The 16,725-nt window shown below is 46.6% G+C and overlaps 1 protein-coding gene across 3 annotated transcripts in view; it reads left to right on the top strand.

The window, feature by feature from the left end:
- The window catches only part of COL13A1 (collagen type XIII alpha 1 chain), a 1,024,165-nt gene that overhangs the window by 448,676 nt on the left and 558,764 nt on the right, over positions 1–16,725 (top strand). For all 3 annotated transcript variants that reach the window (XM_030203528.1, XM_030203531.1, XM_030203529.1), the window contains exon 11: positions 15,737–15,772. In XM_030203528.1, coding sequence (XP_030059388.1) covers positions 15,737–15,772 — 36 coding nt within the window. The remainder of the gene's footprint in view (positions 1–15,736; positions 15,773–16,725) is intronic.

Genomic DNA, 16,725 nt, shown 5'->3' with positions numbered 1-16,725 from the left:
AGTCTTCACAAACTGCTTTGTCACAGTACTGTATTATACTGTTTTGAGATCTTGCCAACAGTGGATTAGCCACTGTTGGAAACAGGATACTGGGCTTGATAGACCTTTGGTCTGTCCCAGTATGACAATGCTTATGTTCTTATGAAGGAGCACCCGACTTTTACAATTGGGTTCATCTGTAAAGGAACCTGAAAGAGGTATGTGTTTAGGATTACTACTACTACTACTATTTAGCATTTCTATAGCGCTACAAGGCATACGCAGCGCTGCACAAACATAGAAGAAAGACAGTCCCTGCTCAAAGAGCTTACAATCTAATAGTTGGATTTGAATCTGGTAAGAGAAGCATCACATGCTAAGTCCAAATAGTATATGCTGTGCAGGGAGAAGTGGTGGTTTGGAAGGTCAATGAGAAATTTGAGGATCTAAAATGTCTCTTTAAAATTCAGAGTAAAGCGTGAACATTGGCTTCAGACATTCCACGCCCCCTTTAATTTCAGAGGTGGACAAGGGCTAGAAACCAAGCAGAGGAGGCCAAAAAGCATTAACAAGCCTTAAAACAACAACATTGTAGTTTAAAGGAAGTCTATTGTGTATTTTGTTAAAAATATAAATAATCTATCGTTCCCTGGACTGGCAGGGCTTGGGGATATTTTGAAGACCCTACTAGGAATCATGGTCTGTAGCTCTTGGCCAAGGGCCATCACTGCGTTAACTGAGTTAGAGAAGGTTATGAAAATAAGTGTAGCTGAAAAAGAAGTCTTGTTTCCTAAAAGAGTCTTGCTCTGATTGAACTGGAAGCCCAAAGGAGCAGGAGGAAACTGGCAGGCAAGACACAATCAAAATAAAGAATATAACAGAAAATGAACAGCATAATCTTACCATGTCAGGCTGTGGTTTTGGAAACCAGCTCTGTTTCACCTATTGATTTCTTTTGCTTGAATTGTTTTCAGTGTGGTACCATAATAATGGACAGGTGGTGTCACTATAGTGCATGTAATTACACCCATTAAAAAGAAATTAGAATTTAAAAAATTGAGTAGGACAAATGGTTTCCAAAATCACAGTCTCAGTTGGTCAATGATTATAGTGTTCATTCATGGCAATATTTCAACCAAAAAAAAAGTGTGTGTGTATTGGGGGGGGGGGGGGGGGAGATAACAGTCACCCTCTAAGTGAAGGGAGCGAGGAAAGTAGTGAAGTTCAGTTTATTAATGGGAGAATGGAAGAGGTCTGGGATCTAGGCTTATGATGCAAGGGAACATGTACACATTAAACTAAAGTAGATTCTCATATATATTGCAGGGGTTCTTAACCCAGTCCTCCGGTTACACCAAGCCAGTCTGATTTTCAAGATAATCCATAGTTAGTATGGACGTGGTAAATATAGATGCATTGCCTCCATTCAAATATATCTTATCCATATTCATTCATAGAAGCAAAAGAGGCTAAACCATGCCCACCAGGGGGAGGGGGCGGCAAGATTCACAGGGCCAAGCCTTGAATGGGGCTCAGCTGACCTAGTGGCATGGGGAGCTTGGGCCCCTTCACTTTGGGCTTGGGTCCACCCAACTGCAGTACCTTGAATGGCTCCCTGGGATACTCAAGCCCCACCAGCGAAATATCTCTGAAGCACCCACTTCCCTTGGTGTAAGGAAGTCGGCAAAAATGAATTGGTCTCCCTTATTCCTCAGTTGGTGGGGTAGGTTAGAATCTATTAAAATGACCTTCAGGCTCATTTTCAAAGCACTTAGCCTCCCAAAGTTCCATAGAAACCTATGGAACTTAGCCTCCCAAAGTGCTTTGAAAATATGCCTCCTTACCACCCAAAATAAATTGTTTTAAGTATGTTACCACTCAAATTCCCTAATCATTTTTATAAGACAATTGATTTTACTAAACTTCCTATGCAGGACGAAGGGGCTCTTCTGCATCCCAACCTCCAGTCCCTGGCTCTCACGGCCTGGATGTTGAGGGCGTAGACTTTGCCTCTTGGGGTCTGCCAGAGGGTGTCTCCCGCATCTTGCTTGCTTCCAGGAAAGACTCCACCAAGAGAAGTTACTTCTTTCATTGGAGGAGGTTTGCCGTCTGGTGTGACAGCAAGGCCCTAGATCCTCGCTCTTGTCCTACACAGACCCTGCTTGAATACCTTCTGCACTTGTCTGAGTCTGGTCTGAAGACCAACTCCGTAAGAGTTCACCTTAGTGCAATCAGTGCATACCATTACCAAGTGGAAGGTAAGCCGATCTCAGGACAGCCTTTAGTTGTTCGTTTCATGAGAGGTTTGCTTTTGTCAAAGCCCCCTGTCAAGCCTCCTACAGTGTCATGGGATCTCAATGTCGTTCTCACCCAGCTGATGAAACCTCCTTTTGAGCCACTGGATTCATGCCATCCGAAGTACTTGACCTGGAAGGTCATTTTCTTGGTGGCAGTTACTTCGGCTCGTAGAGTCAGTGAGCTGCAGGCCCTGGTAGCCCAGGCCCCTTACACTAAATTTCATCACAACAGAGTAGTCCTCCGCACTCACCCTAAGTTCCTGCCAAAGGTCGTGTCGGAGTTCCATCTGAACCAGTCAATTGTCTTGCCAACATTCTTTCCCCGTCCTCATTCCTGCCCTGCTGAACGTCAGCTGCACACATTGGACTGCAAGAGAGCATTGGCCTTCTACCTGGAGCGGACACAGCCCCACAGACAGTCCGCCCAATTGTTTGTTTCTTTTGATCCCAATAGGAGGGGAGTGGCTGTAGGGAAACGCACCATATCCAATTGGCTAGCAGATTGCATTTCCTTCACTTACGCCCAGGCGGGGCTGGCTCTTGAGGGTCATGTCACGGCTCATAATGTTAGAGCCATGGCTGCGTCGGTAGCCCACTTGAAGTCAGCCTCCATTGAAGAAATTTGCAAAGCTGCGACGTGGGCTTCTGTCCACACATTCACATCCCATTACTGCCTGCAGCAGGATACCCGACGCGACAGTCGGTTCGGGCAGTCAGTTCTTCAGAACCTGTTTGGGCTTTAGGATCCAACTCCACCCCCCGAGGGCCCTGTTTGTTCTGTTCCAGGCTACACTCCCAGTTAGTTGGTAAATTTTTTAGGTCAATCTCTGTTATGTCCTCGCCGTTGCGAGGCCCAATTGACCATGGTTGTTGTTTTGAGTGAGCCTGGGGGCTAGGGATACCCCATCAGTGAGAACAAGCAGCCTGCTTGTCCTCGGAGAAAGCGAATGCTACATACCTGTAGAAGGTATTCTCCGAGGACAGCAGGCTGATTGTTCTCACCAACCCGCCCGCCTCCCCTTTGGAGTTGTGTCTTCCCTTGAAGTGTATTGTCTTGCTACATACTGGACTGGCCGGCTCGAGCCGGTTTCGGGCGGGAAGACGGCCGCGCATGCGCGGTGCGCGCAGGCGCGCGAGGGCTAGCAAAGGACTTTGCTAGTGAAGTTTCCGATTGGAGGGGCTGCCGTGGACGTCACCCATCAGTGAGAACAATCAGCCTGCTGTCCTCGGAGAATACCTTCTACAGGTATGTAGCATTCGCTTTCTCAGAATCTGCCTTTGCTAATCAAGCAGCGGAAGCAGTGGCCCGTCTCATCTCTCTCTGGGCAAAGTTACATATGCCCTCCAAATATCTAGCTTTCCCAACCTTGAATCTGCTCATGGCAGTTCAGTACAGGCTCAGCCGTAGCTAAGTCTGTAATTAAAGAGGAACCCAGTTTCAATTAGTTAAAGAGATATAGTTTATTAGTATTAATTAGCATTGATACATTACCCAATAATGAGGATACCAGCAATTCAGTCAATCATACAGTGGAACAGAATCACACGACACATCAGCTCTCGGTGGTACTCTGTCTCTCTCCTCCATCTGCATCTGCCTCTGTATCTGCATCTGTCTCTCTCTCTCTCTCTGTCTCTCCTTCTGCGTCTTATACTTCTCGGGGTGCTTCCTTTATACTGTCTCAACCCAATGGATTCCAATGGGATCCAGCTTTGTCAGCAGAACTTGCTATCCCTTATCAGTTGATAAGGAACCGATAAGGGTGACTTCATTAGGTCCCAGGTTCCAACTATACACAAAAGGGGTGCAAAGCACAGGTGGCGAGATGACTTCATCGGTCATTCTGCTCTTCTCAGCTATTCCCAGCTCCCCCTCCCTCTGAGTACTCTCTAACTACGTACATCTACCCCCTTATCTACTTTCATTAGCCCAAAACATCTTTCATGACTCTTCACTGATGCCAGTCCCAGGCATGTTTATAAGAGCAAAAGACCTCCTCCCGTGCCAGCTCCCTGAGAACTCAGTTCAGCTTGTGCTGCAGAAAAATGTATTTTGTATCAGAGATGACTTTGGATTTTTAAGAGAAGCCCAGCTCTTATTATGAGCCATTTGCTTGTAGAGGCCTAGCTCTTTAGCCTGAGCCATTGACCTGTATTTTACTGAGAGCAAGGGCGGCCATATATATACAGTAATACAGAATATGGCCCAGTGCGCGTAAATCTACGGGCAGGGATTTATGCCACATTTTCATTGGTATAAATGGAGACACTTAGTTTTAGGCACTGGGATATCAAGTAAGCATATTCTATATACCAATATTGTGTATCTGGATTTTCAAAAGGCATTTGACAAAGTACCTCATGAAAGACTCCAGAGGAAATTGGAGAGTCATGGGATAGGAGATAATGTCCTATTGTGGATTAAAATCTGGTTAAAAGATAGAAAACAGAGAGTAGGGTTAAATGATCAGTATTCTCAATGGAGAAGGGTAGATAGTGTGGTTCCCCAGGGGTCTCTGCTGGAACCACTGCTTTTAAACATATTTATAAATGATCTAGAGATGGGTGAAACTAGTGAGGTAATTAAATTTGCTGGCGACACAAAGTTATTCAAAGTTGTTAAATCGCAAGAGAATTGTGAAAAATTACAAGAGGACCTTAGGAGACTGGGCATCTAAATGGCAGATGACGTTTAATGTGAGCAAGTGAAAAGTGATGCATGTGGGAAAGAGGAACCTGAATTATAGTTACGTAATGCAAGGTTCCACATTAGGAATCACCGACCAGGAAAGAGATCTAGGTGTCGTCGTTGACGATTTGTTGAAACCCGCTCAGTGTGCGGCGGAGGCAAAGAAAGGAAATAGAATGTTTTGTTTTCCATTCCTTTCCTAATAATACCTAAAATGACGTTATAATGCCTTTGTATCGCTCCATGGTGCAACCGCACCTCAAATATTGTGTTCAATTCTTGTCACCTCATCTCAAAAAAGATATAGTGGAATTAGAAAAGGTACAGAGAAGGGTGATGAAAATGATAACGGGGATGGGGTGACTTCCCTATGAAGAAAGGCTAAAGCAGTTAGGGCTCAGCATGGAGAAAAGACGGTTGAGGGGAGATATAGAGGTCTATAAAATAGTGAGTGAAGTGGAATGGGTAAATGTGAATCGCTTGTTTACTCTTTCCACTCTTTCTTGTTTACTAGGGGGCACGCAATGAAGCTACAAAATAGTAAATTTAAAATGAATCAGAGAAAATATTTCTTCTCTCAATGTATAATTAAACTCTGGAATTTGTTGCCAGAGAATGTGGTAAAAGCAGTTAGCTTGGCGGGGTTTAAAAAAGGTTTGGATGGCTTCCTAAAGGAAAAGTCCATAGACCATTATTAAAATGGACTTGGGAAAAATTCACTGATTATTTCTAGAATAAGCAGTATAAAATGTATTATACTATTTGGGGATCTTGCCAGGTACTTGTGACCTGGATTGGCCACTGTTGAAAACAGGATGCTGGGCTTGAAGGACCTTTGGTCTGTCTCAGTATGGCAATACTTACAGTGGTGGAAATAAGTATTTGATCCCTTGCTGATTTTGTAAGTTTGCCCACTGACAAAGACATGAGCAGCCCATAATTGAAGGGTAGGTTATTGGTAACAGTGAGAGATAGCACATCACAAATTAAATCCGGAAAATCACATTGTGGAAAGTATATGAATTTATTTGCATTCTGCAGAGGGAAATAAGTATTTAATCCCTCTGGCAAACAAGACCTAATACTTGGTTGTAAAACCCTTGTTGGCAAGCACAGCGGTCAGACGTCTTCTGTAGTTGATGATGAGGTTTGCACACATGTCAGGAGGAATTTTGGTCCACTCCTCTTTGCAGATCATCTCTAAATCATTAAGAGTTCTGGGCTGTCGCTTGGCAACTCGCAGCTTCAGCTCCCTCCATAAGTTTTCAATGGGATTAAGGTCTGGTGACTGGCTAGGCCACTCCGTGACCCTAATGTGCTTCTTCCTGAGCCACTCCTTTGTTGCCTTGGCTGTATGTTTTGGGTCATTGTCGTGCTGGAAGACCCAGCCACGACCCATTTTTAAGGCCCTGGCGGAGGGAAGGAGGTTGTCACTCAGAATTGTACGGAACATGGCCCCATCCATTCTCCCATTGATGCGGTGAAGTAGTCCTGTGCCCTTAGCAGAGAAACACCCCCAAAACATAACATTTCCACCTCCATGCTTGACAGTGGGGACGGTGTTCTTTGGGTCATAGGCAGCATTTCTCTTCCTCCAAACACGGCGAGTTGAGTTCATGCCAAAGAGCTCAATTTTTGTCTCATCTGACCACAGCACCTTCTCCCAATCACTCTCGGCATCATCCAGGTGTTCACTGGCAAACTTCAGACGGGCCGTCACATGTGCCTTCCGGAGCAGGGGGACCTTGCGGGCACTGCAGGATTGCAATCCGTTATGTCGTAATGTGTTACCAATGGTTTTCGTGGTGACAGTGGTCCCAGCTGCCTTGAGATCATTGACAAGTTCCCCCCTTGTAGTTGTAGGCTGATTTCTAACCTTCCTCATGATCAAGGATACCCCACGAGGTGAGATTTTGCGTGGAGCCCCAGATCTTTGTCGATTGACAGTCATTTTGTACTTCTTCCATTTTCTTACTATGGCACCAACAGTTGTCTCCTTCTCGCCCAGCGTCTTACTGATGGTTTTGTAGCCCATTCCAGCCTTGTGCAGGTGTATGATCTTGTCCCTGACATCCTTAGACAGCTCCTTGCTCTTGGCCATTTTGTAGAGGTTAGAGTCTGACTGATTCACTGAGTCTGTGGACAGGTGTCTTTCATACAGGTGACCATTGCCGACAGCTGTCTGTCATGCAGGTAACGAGTTGATTTGGAGCATCTACCTGGTCTGTAGGGGCCAGATCTCTTACTGGTTGGTGGGGGATCAAATACTTATTTCCCTCTGCAGAATGCAAATAAATTCATATACTTTCCACAATGTGATTTTCCGGATTTAATTTGTGATGTGCTATCTCTCACTGTTACCAATAACCTACCCTTCAATTATAGGCTGCTCATGTCTTTGTCAGTGGGCAAACTTACAAAATCAGCAAGGGATCAAATACTTATTTCCACCACTGTACGTACTTATGTAAATCTAGGTGCTGCTTATAGGATACGCGCTTAGGCGGAAATGTTTTCCATGCGGAGTTTTTAGGCACCATATATATAATGTGGCCCACTATTACTATGTGTAGGCTCGAGCTGTATATCAAATGCATTCAATAAAGTGTTGTTTATGAATGGAAAAGTCAGGATTTATCCTGATGTTTTGAGAGACACCCAAAAACAAAAAAAGAGACTTTCTTTTGCTGAGACCAGGGATCCTTCAATTAAGGGTCCTTTTCTTAAAAATTCCATATAAATGTATAATTAAGTATGACGTCCTTTTTGGCTGCAAATAAGAAAGTTTTAGTTGAAATTAATGTTTTAGCTATAAGTTCAGCATCAGTTAGTTGTTCAGGTTAAGTATTACATGCTTGGAGTTTTGTGCACTCATACTGCTTTTCTTTTCCTAGTATTTTGAAATAATTACCTAAATCATATAAGTGTCTTCACCCCATTAGGATGGACTTATGGGTTGCTTTCTTATTTCTTTTTCTTTTTGAATTTGTATTGGATTAATCCCTTTTCTGTACAAGTATGCTTGGTTATTAAGGGCTCCTTTTACAAAGCCATGCTAGTGATTAGCAGTGCACCAAATGCGACAAAGCCTATTCAGTTCCTATGGGCTTTGTCGCATTCGGCACACGGTAATCACTATCGCTGCTTTATAAAAGGAGCCCTATGTTTGTAATCATTCTATATTCTGTAAAAATAAAATGTAAATAAAATAATAATTTACCACATGTTGCAGAGAGTATGGATGCAGGTGCCACCTCTGAAGTAGGATATAGCAAGTGTATTTGCACTGTCACTGCACTAAGGGGCCCTTTACCAAACAGCGGTATAAAGTACTACTACTACTACTACTATTTAGCATTTCTATAGCGCTACAAGGCGTACGCAGCGCTGCACAAACATAGAAGAAAGACAGTTCGTGCAAGAGCTTACAATCTAATAGACAAAAAATAAAGTAATCAAATCAATTAATGTGTACAGGAAGGAGGAGAGGAGGTTACAAGTGGTTACGAGTCAAAAGCAATGTTAAAGAGGTGGGCTTTCAGTCTAGATTTAAAGGTGGCCAAGGATGGGGCAAGACGTAGGGGCTCAGGAAGTTTATTCCAGGCGTAGGGTGCAGCGAGACAGAAGGCGCAAAGTCTGGAGTTGGCAATAGTGGAGAAGGGAACAGATAAGAAGGATTTATCCATGGAGCGGAGTGCACGGGAAGGGGTGTAGGGAAGGACGAGTGTGGAGAGATACTGGGGAGCAGCAGAGTGAGTACATTTATAGGTTAGTAGAAGAAGTTTGAAGAGGATGCGAAAACGGATAGGGAGCCAGTGAAGCGACTTGAGGAGAGGGGTAGTATGAGTAAAGTGACCCTGGCGGAAGACGAGACGGGCAGCAGAGTTTTGAACCAATTGGAGAGGGGTGAGGTGACTAAGTGGGAGGCCAGCAAGAAGCAGATTGCAGTAGTCTAAACGAGAGGTGACAAGGGTGTGGACGAAGGTTCTGGTAGAGTGCTTGGAAAGAAAGGGGCGGATTTTACGGATGTTGTAAAGAAAGAAACGACAGGTCTTGGCGTTCTGCTGGATATGAGCAGAGAAGGAGAGAGAAGAGTCAAAGATAACCCCAAGGTTTCGAGCTGAGGAGACAGGGAGAATGAGAGAGCCATCAACAGAAATAGAAAACGGGGGGAGCGGGGAGGTGGGTTTGGGGGTGGGGGGAAATGAGAAGCTCGGTTTTGGTCATGTTTAATTTCAGGTGGCGTTGAGACATCCAGACAGCAATGTCAGACAAGCACGCTGAAACTTTGGTTTGGATGCAAGGTGAGATATCAGGGGTAGAAAGGTAGATTTGGGAGTCATCAGCACAGAGATGGTAGGAAAAGCCATGGGATGAGATTAATGAACCAAGGGAAGAAGTGTAGATAGAAAAGAGGAGGGGACCAAGAACAGAACCCTGAGGTAAGCCGACAGGCAGAGGGATAGAAGTAGTAGAGGATCAACCAGAGTGAACACTGAAGGTGCGGAGGGAGAGGTAGGAAGAGAACCAGGAAAGAACAGAGCCCTGGAATCCAAGTGAGGACAGGACATCGAGGAGTATGCTGTGATCGACAGTGTCAAAAGCAGCAGAAAGATCAAGAAGAATGAGGATGGAATAGAGACCTCTGGATGTAGCCAGTAATAGGTCATTGGAGACTTTAATAAACACAGTTTCAGTTGAGTGGAGAGAGCGAAAACTAGATTGTAGTGGGTCAAGAATAGCATGTGAGGAGAGAAAATCAAGGCAGCGGCAGTGAACAGCATGCTCAAGTAATTTGGAGAGAAAAGGGAGGAGGGAGATGGGTCGGTAATTAGAGGGACAAGTAGGGTCGAGTGAAGGCTTCTTAAGGAGAGGTGTGACCACAGCATGTTTAAAGGCAGTAGGGACAGTCGCAGTGGAAAGTGAGAGGTTAAGAATGTGACAGATAAAAGGAATAAGAGCAGATGAGATGGCATTAAGAAGGTGGGTGGGAATGGGATCAGAGGAACAGGTGATGCATTTTGAGGAAGAAAGGAGAAGTGTAGTTTCCTCTATAGTAACTTCAGGAAAGGAGGAAAAGGAATGAGGGGAAGGAGAGAGAGGGGAACGGACTAGTGGAGGGAGAGGTGGCGAGGTAGAGAATTCAAGGTTTATCTTTTGAACCTTGTCATGAAAGAATTCAGCAAGGGTCTGAGGAGATAATGAAGGGGGAGTTGGGGGAGGGGGCACCTTGAGGAAAGAGTTCAATGTGTTGAAGAGAAGTCGAGGGTTAGAGCCAAGAGAGTTGGTCAGTTGGATATAATAATCCTGTTTGGCGCGTAAAAGAGCAGATTGGAAGGAGGTCAGCATGAACTTAAAGTGTAAGAAATCAGCAAGGGCCCGAGATTTCTGCCAGAGGCATTCGGCGGAGCGGGTACAGGAACATAGGTAGCGGATATTAGCCTTAGCATGCCCTTAGATGGGTCTTTCCCATATGCTAATGCCATTTTTACCACCGGAGTAAAATAGCCAAATTTTCTTTTCTTTTTTATTAATGGCCACGTGCTAATTTTACTTAATACTTAACGATCAAAGGCTCTTACTACAGTCCAGTCATATGAAAACATTGTCAACCGTGATGGACCAATAGTTCACTGTGCAAATAAGTGAATGAACACATGGAAGGAAAAATGGGGGGAAAGTCTCATGAAAAGTCCCTTTTCCTTTCGCTTCTTATCCTGTTCTTTCTCCCCTATCTAATGTAATTGTAACTGATTGTTCTGTGCATTGTAAGCCACTTTGAGTCTGCTTCAAGTGGAAAAAGTGGGGTATAAATGTTCATAAATCAATAAATCATTGGGTCAATGCTCCGCTGTTCACTTAAAGGAGCCTAATTCAACGACCCTTCTGTGATCGGTGTAATCATTGACAAAAAAAACCCTCCGTCCAAGTGTTATGTAGCATTCAAAAACTGATACGTGACTGAGCGGCAGTAGCAGCACACAGCAGGCGTGAGGTCACAGTTTTAAGCGCCAATCCCTTGACAAAAGTGATGGCGAAATGGATGTCCATCGGACTTAGGGCCAGATGCACTAAACTTAACGAGCCCTGAACGAGCCATTAATGAGCAAGTAGTAAACCCTGGCATGCACTAAAGACTTTTTTCCGACGACGGTAGCAGCTAACGAAAACGGAATGCAGATGAGCAAATTGTGTAGAAACCCTATTGTAATGAGATGCGCTTTTCCGATTGCCTTAATGCTGGAAAATCTAATGAGAGGTCTGTACCTCTCGTTGGGGCTGCGCGGGATAAAACTTGGCCCAAAGTAACAACAACAAAAAATCGGGGAACAAAAAAATGTTCTTTACTCTAAAGAATGCCCAAGTGCTCGTCAACACCCCCCCCCCCCCCAAAATAGTGCTCCACTTAAAAAAAAATGTCCATTTTGGGCGTCATTCAGTGCAGGGCAGTTGAGGCCGCCCATCCATAAAGATGCCCATTTTGGCCGTCATTCCCCCCCACCCCCACCCCCATAGTCTTTAACCCTGCTGCTGTTTCTTGTTTTTGTTTTCCCTATTCTATGAAGCTTGTGAGACTAGAAAAAAAGACATTAGCAGAATCGCAGCACCAGACAGAGAAAAAGTTGAGGTGTGGGGTGGATGTTCTTGTGAAGCAATGCGCCCAAGTGGTTGGCAGCAGTGTAGGGCTTTCCCACACTGATGAATTTGCTCCCTAAAAGGTTGTTATCTATGTCAGGGATCCCTTGGCAACATTGTGTTGTTGTTGTAGCTTTCTTTGCGGATCTCCTTGTTGGGGATATGGGGGGGGGGGGGGGGGGGGGGGTGAGTCCCAGTTGCCAGGAAACCGAAATCCCCAAACCAGCAGTTGCCAGTTTAAGATTACTTACACACATCCTGGGCAGAGAGATCAAGACACCACAGACAGGCACTGGAGTGAATAATGCATAAAGGCAGCAGAAGAAGAAGAGGTTTCCAAGCTCATCACCCCCCCCCCCCCCCCCCCCCCCGCAATAATAAAAACGGCCTTTTTGGACGTGCTTCACTCAGCTGAGAGACCCGGAAGTCTCTGAGCCAATCACAGCGCGTTTAGCTCAGCTAAACACGTTGCCATTGGCTCAGAGACTTCCGGGTCTCTCAGCTGAGTGAAGCATGTCCAAAAAGGCCGTTTTTATTATTGTGGGGGGGGGGGGGGGGGATGACGGCCAAAATGGGCGTCTTTATGGATGGGTGGCCTCAACTGCCCTGCATCGAGTGGAGTGCGGCGTGAAAGGCGGCCAAAGTAAGTGGCACAAAGGTGAGCCGATCACACATGGAGGGAGGGAGTGAGCCAGGATACCGGGGGCAGGAGGAAGGAAGGGATCGCGAGAGAAAGAGATTGGCATGCGCAGAGCAGCCAGCATAACGCTTCGCTGCTCTGCGCATGCTCGACCGGCCGACTGACCAGCTGTTTAACGATGGAATAGAGAATGCAAGTGAGCTACAACGAGCAGCTCACTTGCATTCCTTTTCCATGATGCATGCCCGTTCCTTACTGATTCGCTAAGGGAATCGGTAAGGGAAGGTCTTTAATGAGTCTTTAGTACATCCTGACCTTAGAGTTAAAAGATAAGTGCTACCCTGCTTTACTTATGAGTTTCTGCCAGTCACTCAATATAATTTAAACTAGCCATTAAGCCCGTTAAAACGGGCGAGATTTCCAGCTACCCTCCTCACTGCCGCCCTCCCCCCCCCCCCCTCCGTGCCGGGCCCCCTGCACTGACCTGACAGCGCCTCTCACCTCCGTGTGAAAGCGCAGCAGGCAGCAGCAGATCGCTCTGCTGCTACCTGCAGCACTTCCACACGGAGGTGAGAGGCGCTGTCAGGTCAGTGCAGGGGGCCCAATACGGAGGGAGGGCGGGAGTGGCGGCGGCGATTGGGGGGAGGGTGGAGGTTGGTGCGGTCGATGTTCATTTCCAGATGGCAGCGTCCGATAGTGACTCCGTTTCCCTCTCTGTTCCGCCCTCTGACGTCATCACGTCTTGACGCGAGAGCGTGGATAGAGAGGGAAGTCTCTACTGCGCATTTGCAGGTGAGTCGGTCACTTGCCATTTATATGTTTGATACTTAGTCAATGCTACATAATACTTGGATGGAGGGGGTCTTTTGTCAATGATTACACCGATCACAGAAGGGTCGTTGAATTAGGCTTCTTTAAGTGAACAGTGGAACGTTGACCTGGTGATTTATGGGGGACTTTTCCCCCCATTTTTCCTTCCATGTGTTCATTCACTTATTTGCACAGTGAAGTATTGGTCCATCACTGGTTGACACATGCTAATTTTGCCATTAGTGCATGAGCCCCTACCACCACCCATTATGTACTGGTAAGGTACTATTCCCTCTAAGCTGAGCAGGAGTCCTGCACTTAGTCTTGCTAGTGGGGGGCAGAGTCATAGCCAGACCTCGATTTGGAGGGGGGCCTGAGGCCAAAGTGGGAGGGGCACATTGTGTCCCGCCTCCCTGCCACAATCCCATATACCTGGGCTGGCGGGGGTCCCCAAGCCCCACAGAAGCCTTCCTGTGATGATACTTGGCACTGCGCTGCCTGCCCTGCTTTTCCATCCTGGCCCGCATTCTCAGTTTTAGTGAAATTGATCATTCGTGAAGCTCGCGCATGCTCAATTTCATTAAAACAAAGCATGAGCACCAGGGAGGGCACACTAGCAGACTTTGGAGGGCTTGAACCCAAGGTGGGGGCTCAGGCTCCCCGTGGCTACACCACTGGTGGGGGGGTGCTGCTTCATATCACATTTTCAATAGTGGTGGACAGGCAAGCTCTGCAGGACTCCTGTCGTCATTGAAAACACAATATTGAAGCTGCACCCTCTCCCCCACGGGCTACAATGCATTTGGAGGACTCCCACTCAGCTTAGATGGAACAGAGTGGTAAGGGCTCACACGCTAAGCATACACTAATTGATTAGTACATGGCAATGTAGCTATGTTAACTACTTAGCATAGAACACGCCCACTCTCTGCTCCCAGGCACACCTCCTTTGCTAAATAATATCCTATATAATAAAACGCACCTCCAACATTCTGAAGCTGACTGCTTGGCTGAGGCATTCCTGCTCTCTGTATCCATCTCCTGAATTGACATCACGTACTTCCGGGTTCGTCACAAGCAGAAGTGACCAACCACACAAGGTTTCTCGGCTTCAGAATGTTGGAGGTGCATTCTATTAAATAGGATTGGTCAGTTCCTTGAAGCACAGCCAGAGCTCAGCGTCCTGCACAGTAACGCTCAGACACCAGAGAGAGAGGGGGGGCCTGACACCAGAGGGGGGGGGGGTATCTCTGTCACACACAGACCCACTCTCTCTCACACACACACTCACTCTCTCTCTCTCTCTCTCTCTCACAGTCAATGTCTTTCTCTCTCTCACTCACACACTGTCTCTCACACACTCTCTTGGTCTCATACACTCAGTCTCACAGAGAGTCTGTGTCTCACACACACTCTCTCTCGCACACACTGTATCTGTGTGAAACACACTCTCTCTCACACTGTGTCTCACATACGCACTTGCACACACTCTCATTCTCACACACACACACTCTCTCTCTCTCTCACAGACACACTCGCACCCAGAATCACTCTCTCTCTCACACACACTCGCAGAGTCACTCTCTCTCTCACACACAGACACTCTCACATACACTCTCTCAAACATACACACTCCAAGGAAAACCTTGCTAGCGCCCATTTCATTTGTGTCAGAAACGGGCCTTTTTTACTAGTATTTTATATTTTAGTACTTGGATAGCGGACGCATATCCAAAAATAACTGCTTCACAACACAGTACAGCCACTTTTTCTGCAGTAAGCACGCATTAGTACTTAATGCAGCTTTGTAAAAGGGCCCCTAAGCAACGGCTTCATAGTCAATTCTTTGTCAAACCATTGTGAGACACTTCATATCACACTGGGAGGGCACACATTTCCTTTAAATGAAGCAAAACTTTTGGGGATAAATATTCAGCCAGCGGCAGTAGCGTTTTTTTGGCCACTGCTGACATGCTCGGATGTTCAATGCTGGGCCATGTCCGGACACCGACGCTGAATATCAGGTTATGTGCGGCCAGCTATCCTTATGCGGTTATTTTCCAATGACGGCCCTACCATTAGGTCACCTGAGATGGGGGCTTCAGGCAGTTTCTTTTCCTGGAGTGGCATCTCTCCCTTCCTTCCTTCCTCCACCGCCTTCCCCAAGTTTACTTTCTTTTTCCATTTTTCAAAAGATAGCAGCAGCGATTCCCATACGCTGCCCTTTCCCTGGCAGCGGCCTCTCTGATGTAACTTCCTGTTTCCTCAGAGGCGGGCCGCAGTAGAGAAGAGGCTGGTGCTGGCGGCAGGGCAGCGTATGGAAATTGCTGCCACCACCGCCTTTTGGAAAATGGGAAAAAGGTATACTCAGGGAAGGGGATGGGGGGAGATACGAGACCCTTACCTGGGGGGTAGGGGCAGCAGCATCTCAGCCCTGCATCAAGCGGTATCTTGCCTTGGACCGCACCTGTTAACAAATGAGATCTTCTTGGATCTATGTTATTGAATGACCTTAAATTGCTCAGCACAGTTGACTGAGCCTTTGTATTACAGTACCGTGCAGGGTCAAAGTAATCTACCTATGACTCATTCCTCTGAACATTATTTCAGATCACAGATTTCCATGTGATACTCGTTCTCCTAACTAACTGTAATAACATAACACACTCTTACTTTCTCTTTCAGGGTCACACTGGACAGAAGGGGGAGAAAGGAAATATGGTAAGTTTTCCCTGTACTCTGCTAGGGCTAATTCTTGGTCATGGGCCGTAGCAGGAAGGGAGTCATTTGAGATCACATGGATATTACTCAACGGTTTTCCTGTTTTAGAAGTGCTGAGTTATGGGCCTTATTCACACGAATAATGTTTGCATTTTCATATCTCATATTGTTTTTGCGTATTTTGATTGTCATTGTTGCTGTATTGATAAACTGCAACAGGAAGACCCAAGGAGTTGGCCACAGAATTTAATAAAATGAACCACTGGAGGCATGTTGAAAGATCAAGCAACCTTTTAACAGTGGCGTAGCAAGGGGGGGCAGTCCGCCCTGGGTGTCAGCTCAAGGGGGGTGCTCCCTGCCAGCTCCCCCTCCAAGGTGCAGCACGATGACACCTCCCCCCTCGGCGCATCCCCCCCCAGACCCAGTGCCCGCACCCTACCTTTAAAGAAATCTCAGAAGGCGAGGCGCAGCGCCTCACGCCTGCATGTAAAAGAAGTGTGGATGAGGATCGTCTCATCGGGCCTTCCCTCACTCTGTCTGTCCCGCCCTCCGCTGACGCAACTTCCTATTTCCACAAGGGCGGGACAGACAGTGAGGGAAGGCCCGATGAGATGATCCACACTTTTTACATTCAGGCGCAGGCGCTGCGCCTCGCCACGGCTTCTGAGATTTCTTTAAAGGTAGGGTGCGGGAGCTGGTTGGACAGAGTTGAGGAGGGTAGGCACTGGGTAGGGGGGGTGTTGATGTGCCGAGGGGGGGGTGTCATCGTGCTGCACCCGGGAGAGGGGGTGCAACGGCGAACCACCCTGGGTGGCAGCCACCTTGCTACGCCACTGCCTTTTAATGACCTTCAACTTGCTTTCTGTGGTTTCATCTCTTTGATTTTGTGGCCAACTCCTTGGGTCTTCTGGCTATGGCATTTGCTCTTGGTGTCCTCCCTTTCTGTTGTAACC

The sequence above is a fragment of the Microcaecilia unicolor genome, chromosome 5, assembly GCF_901765095.1.
Source record: "Microcaecilia unicolor chromosome 5, aMicUni1.1, whole genome shotgun sequence".
Lineage (NCBI taxonomy): Eukaryota > Metazoa > Chordata > Amphibia > Gymnophiona > Siphonopidae > Microcaecilia > Microcaecilia unicolor.
The sequence above is the reverse complement of the archived record's forward strand: the minus strand, read 5'-3'. Positions and strand labels throughout refer to the sequence as shown.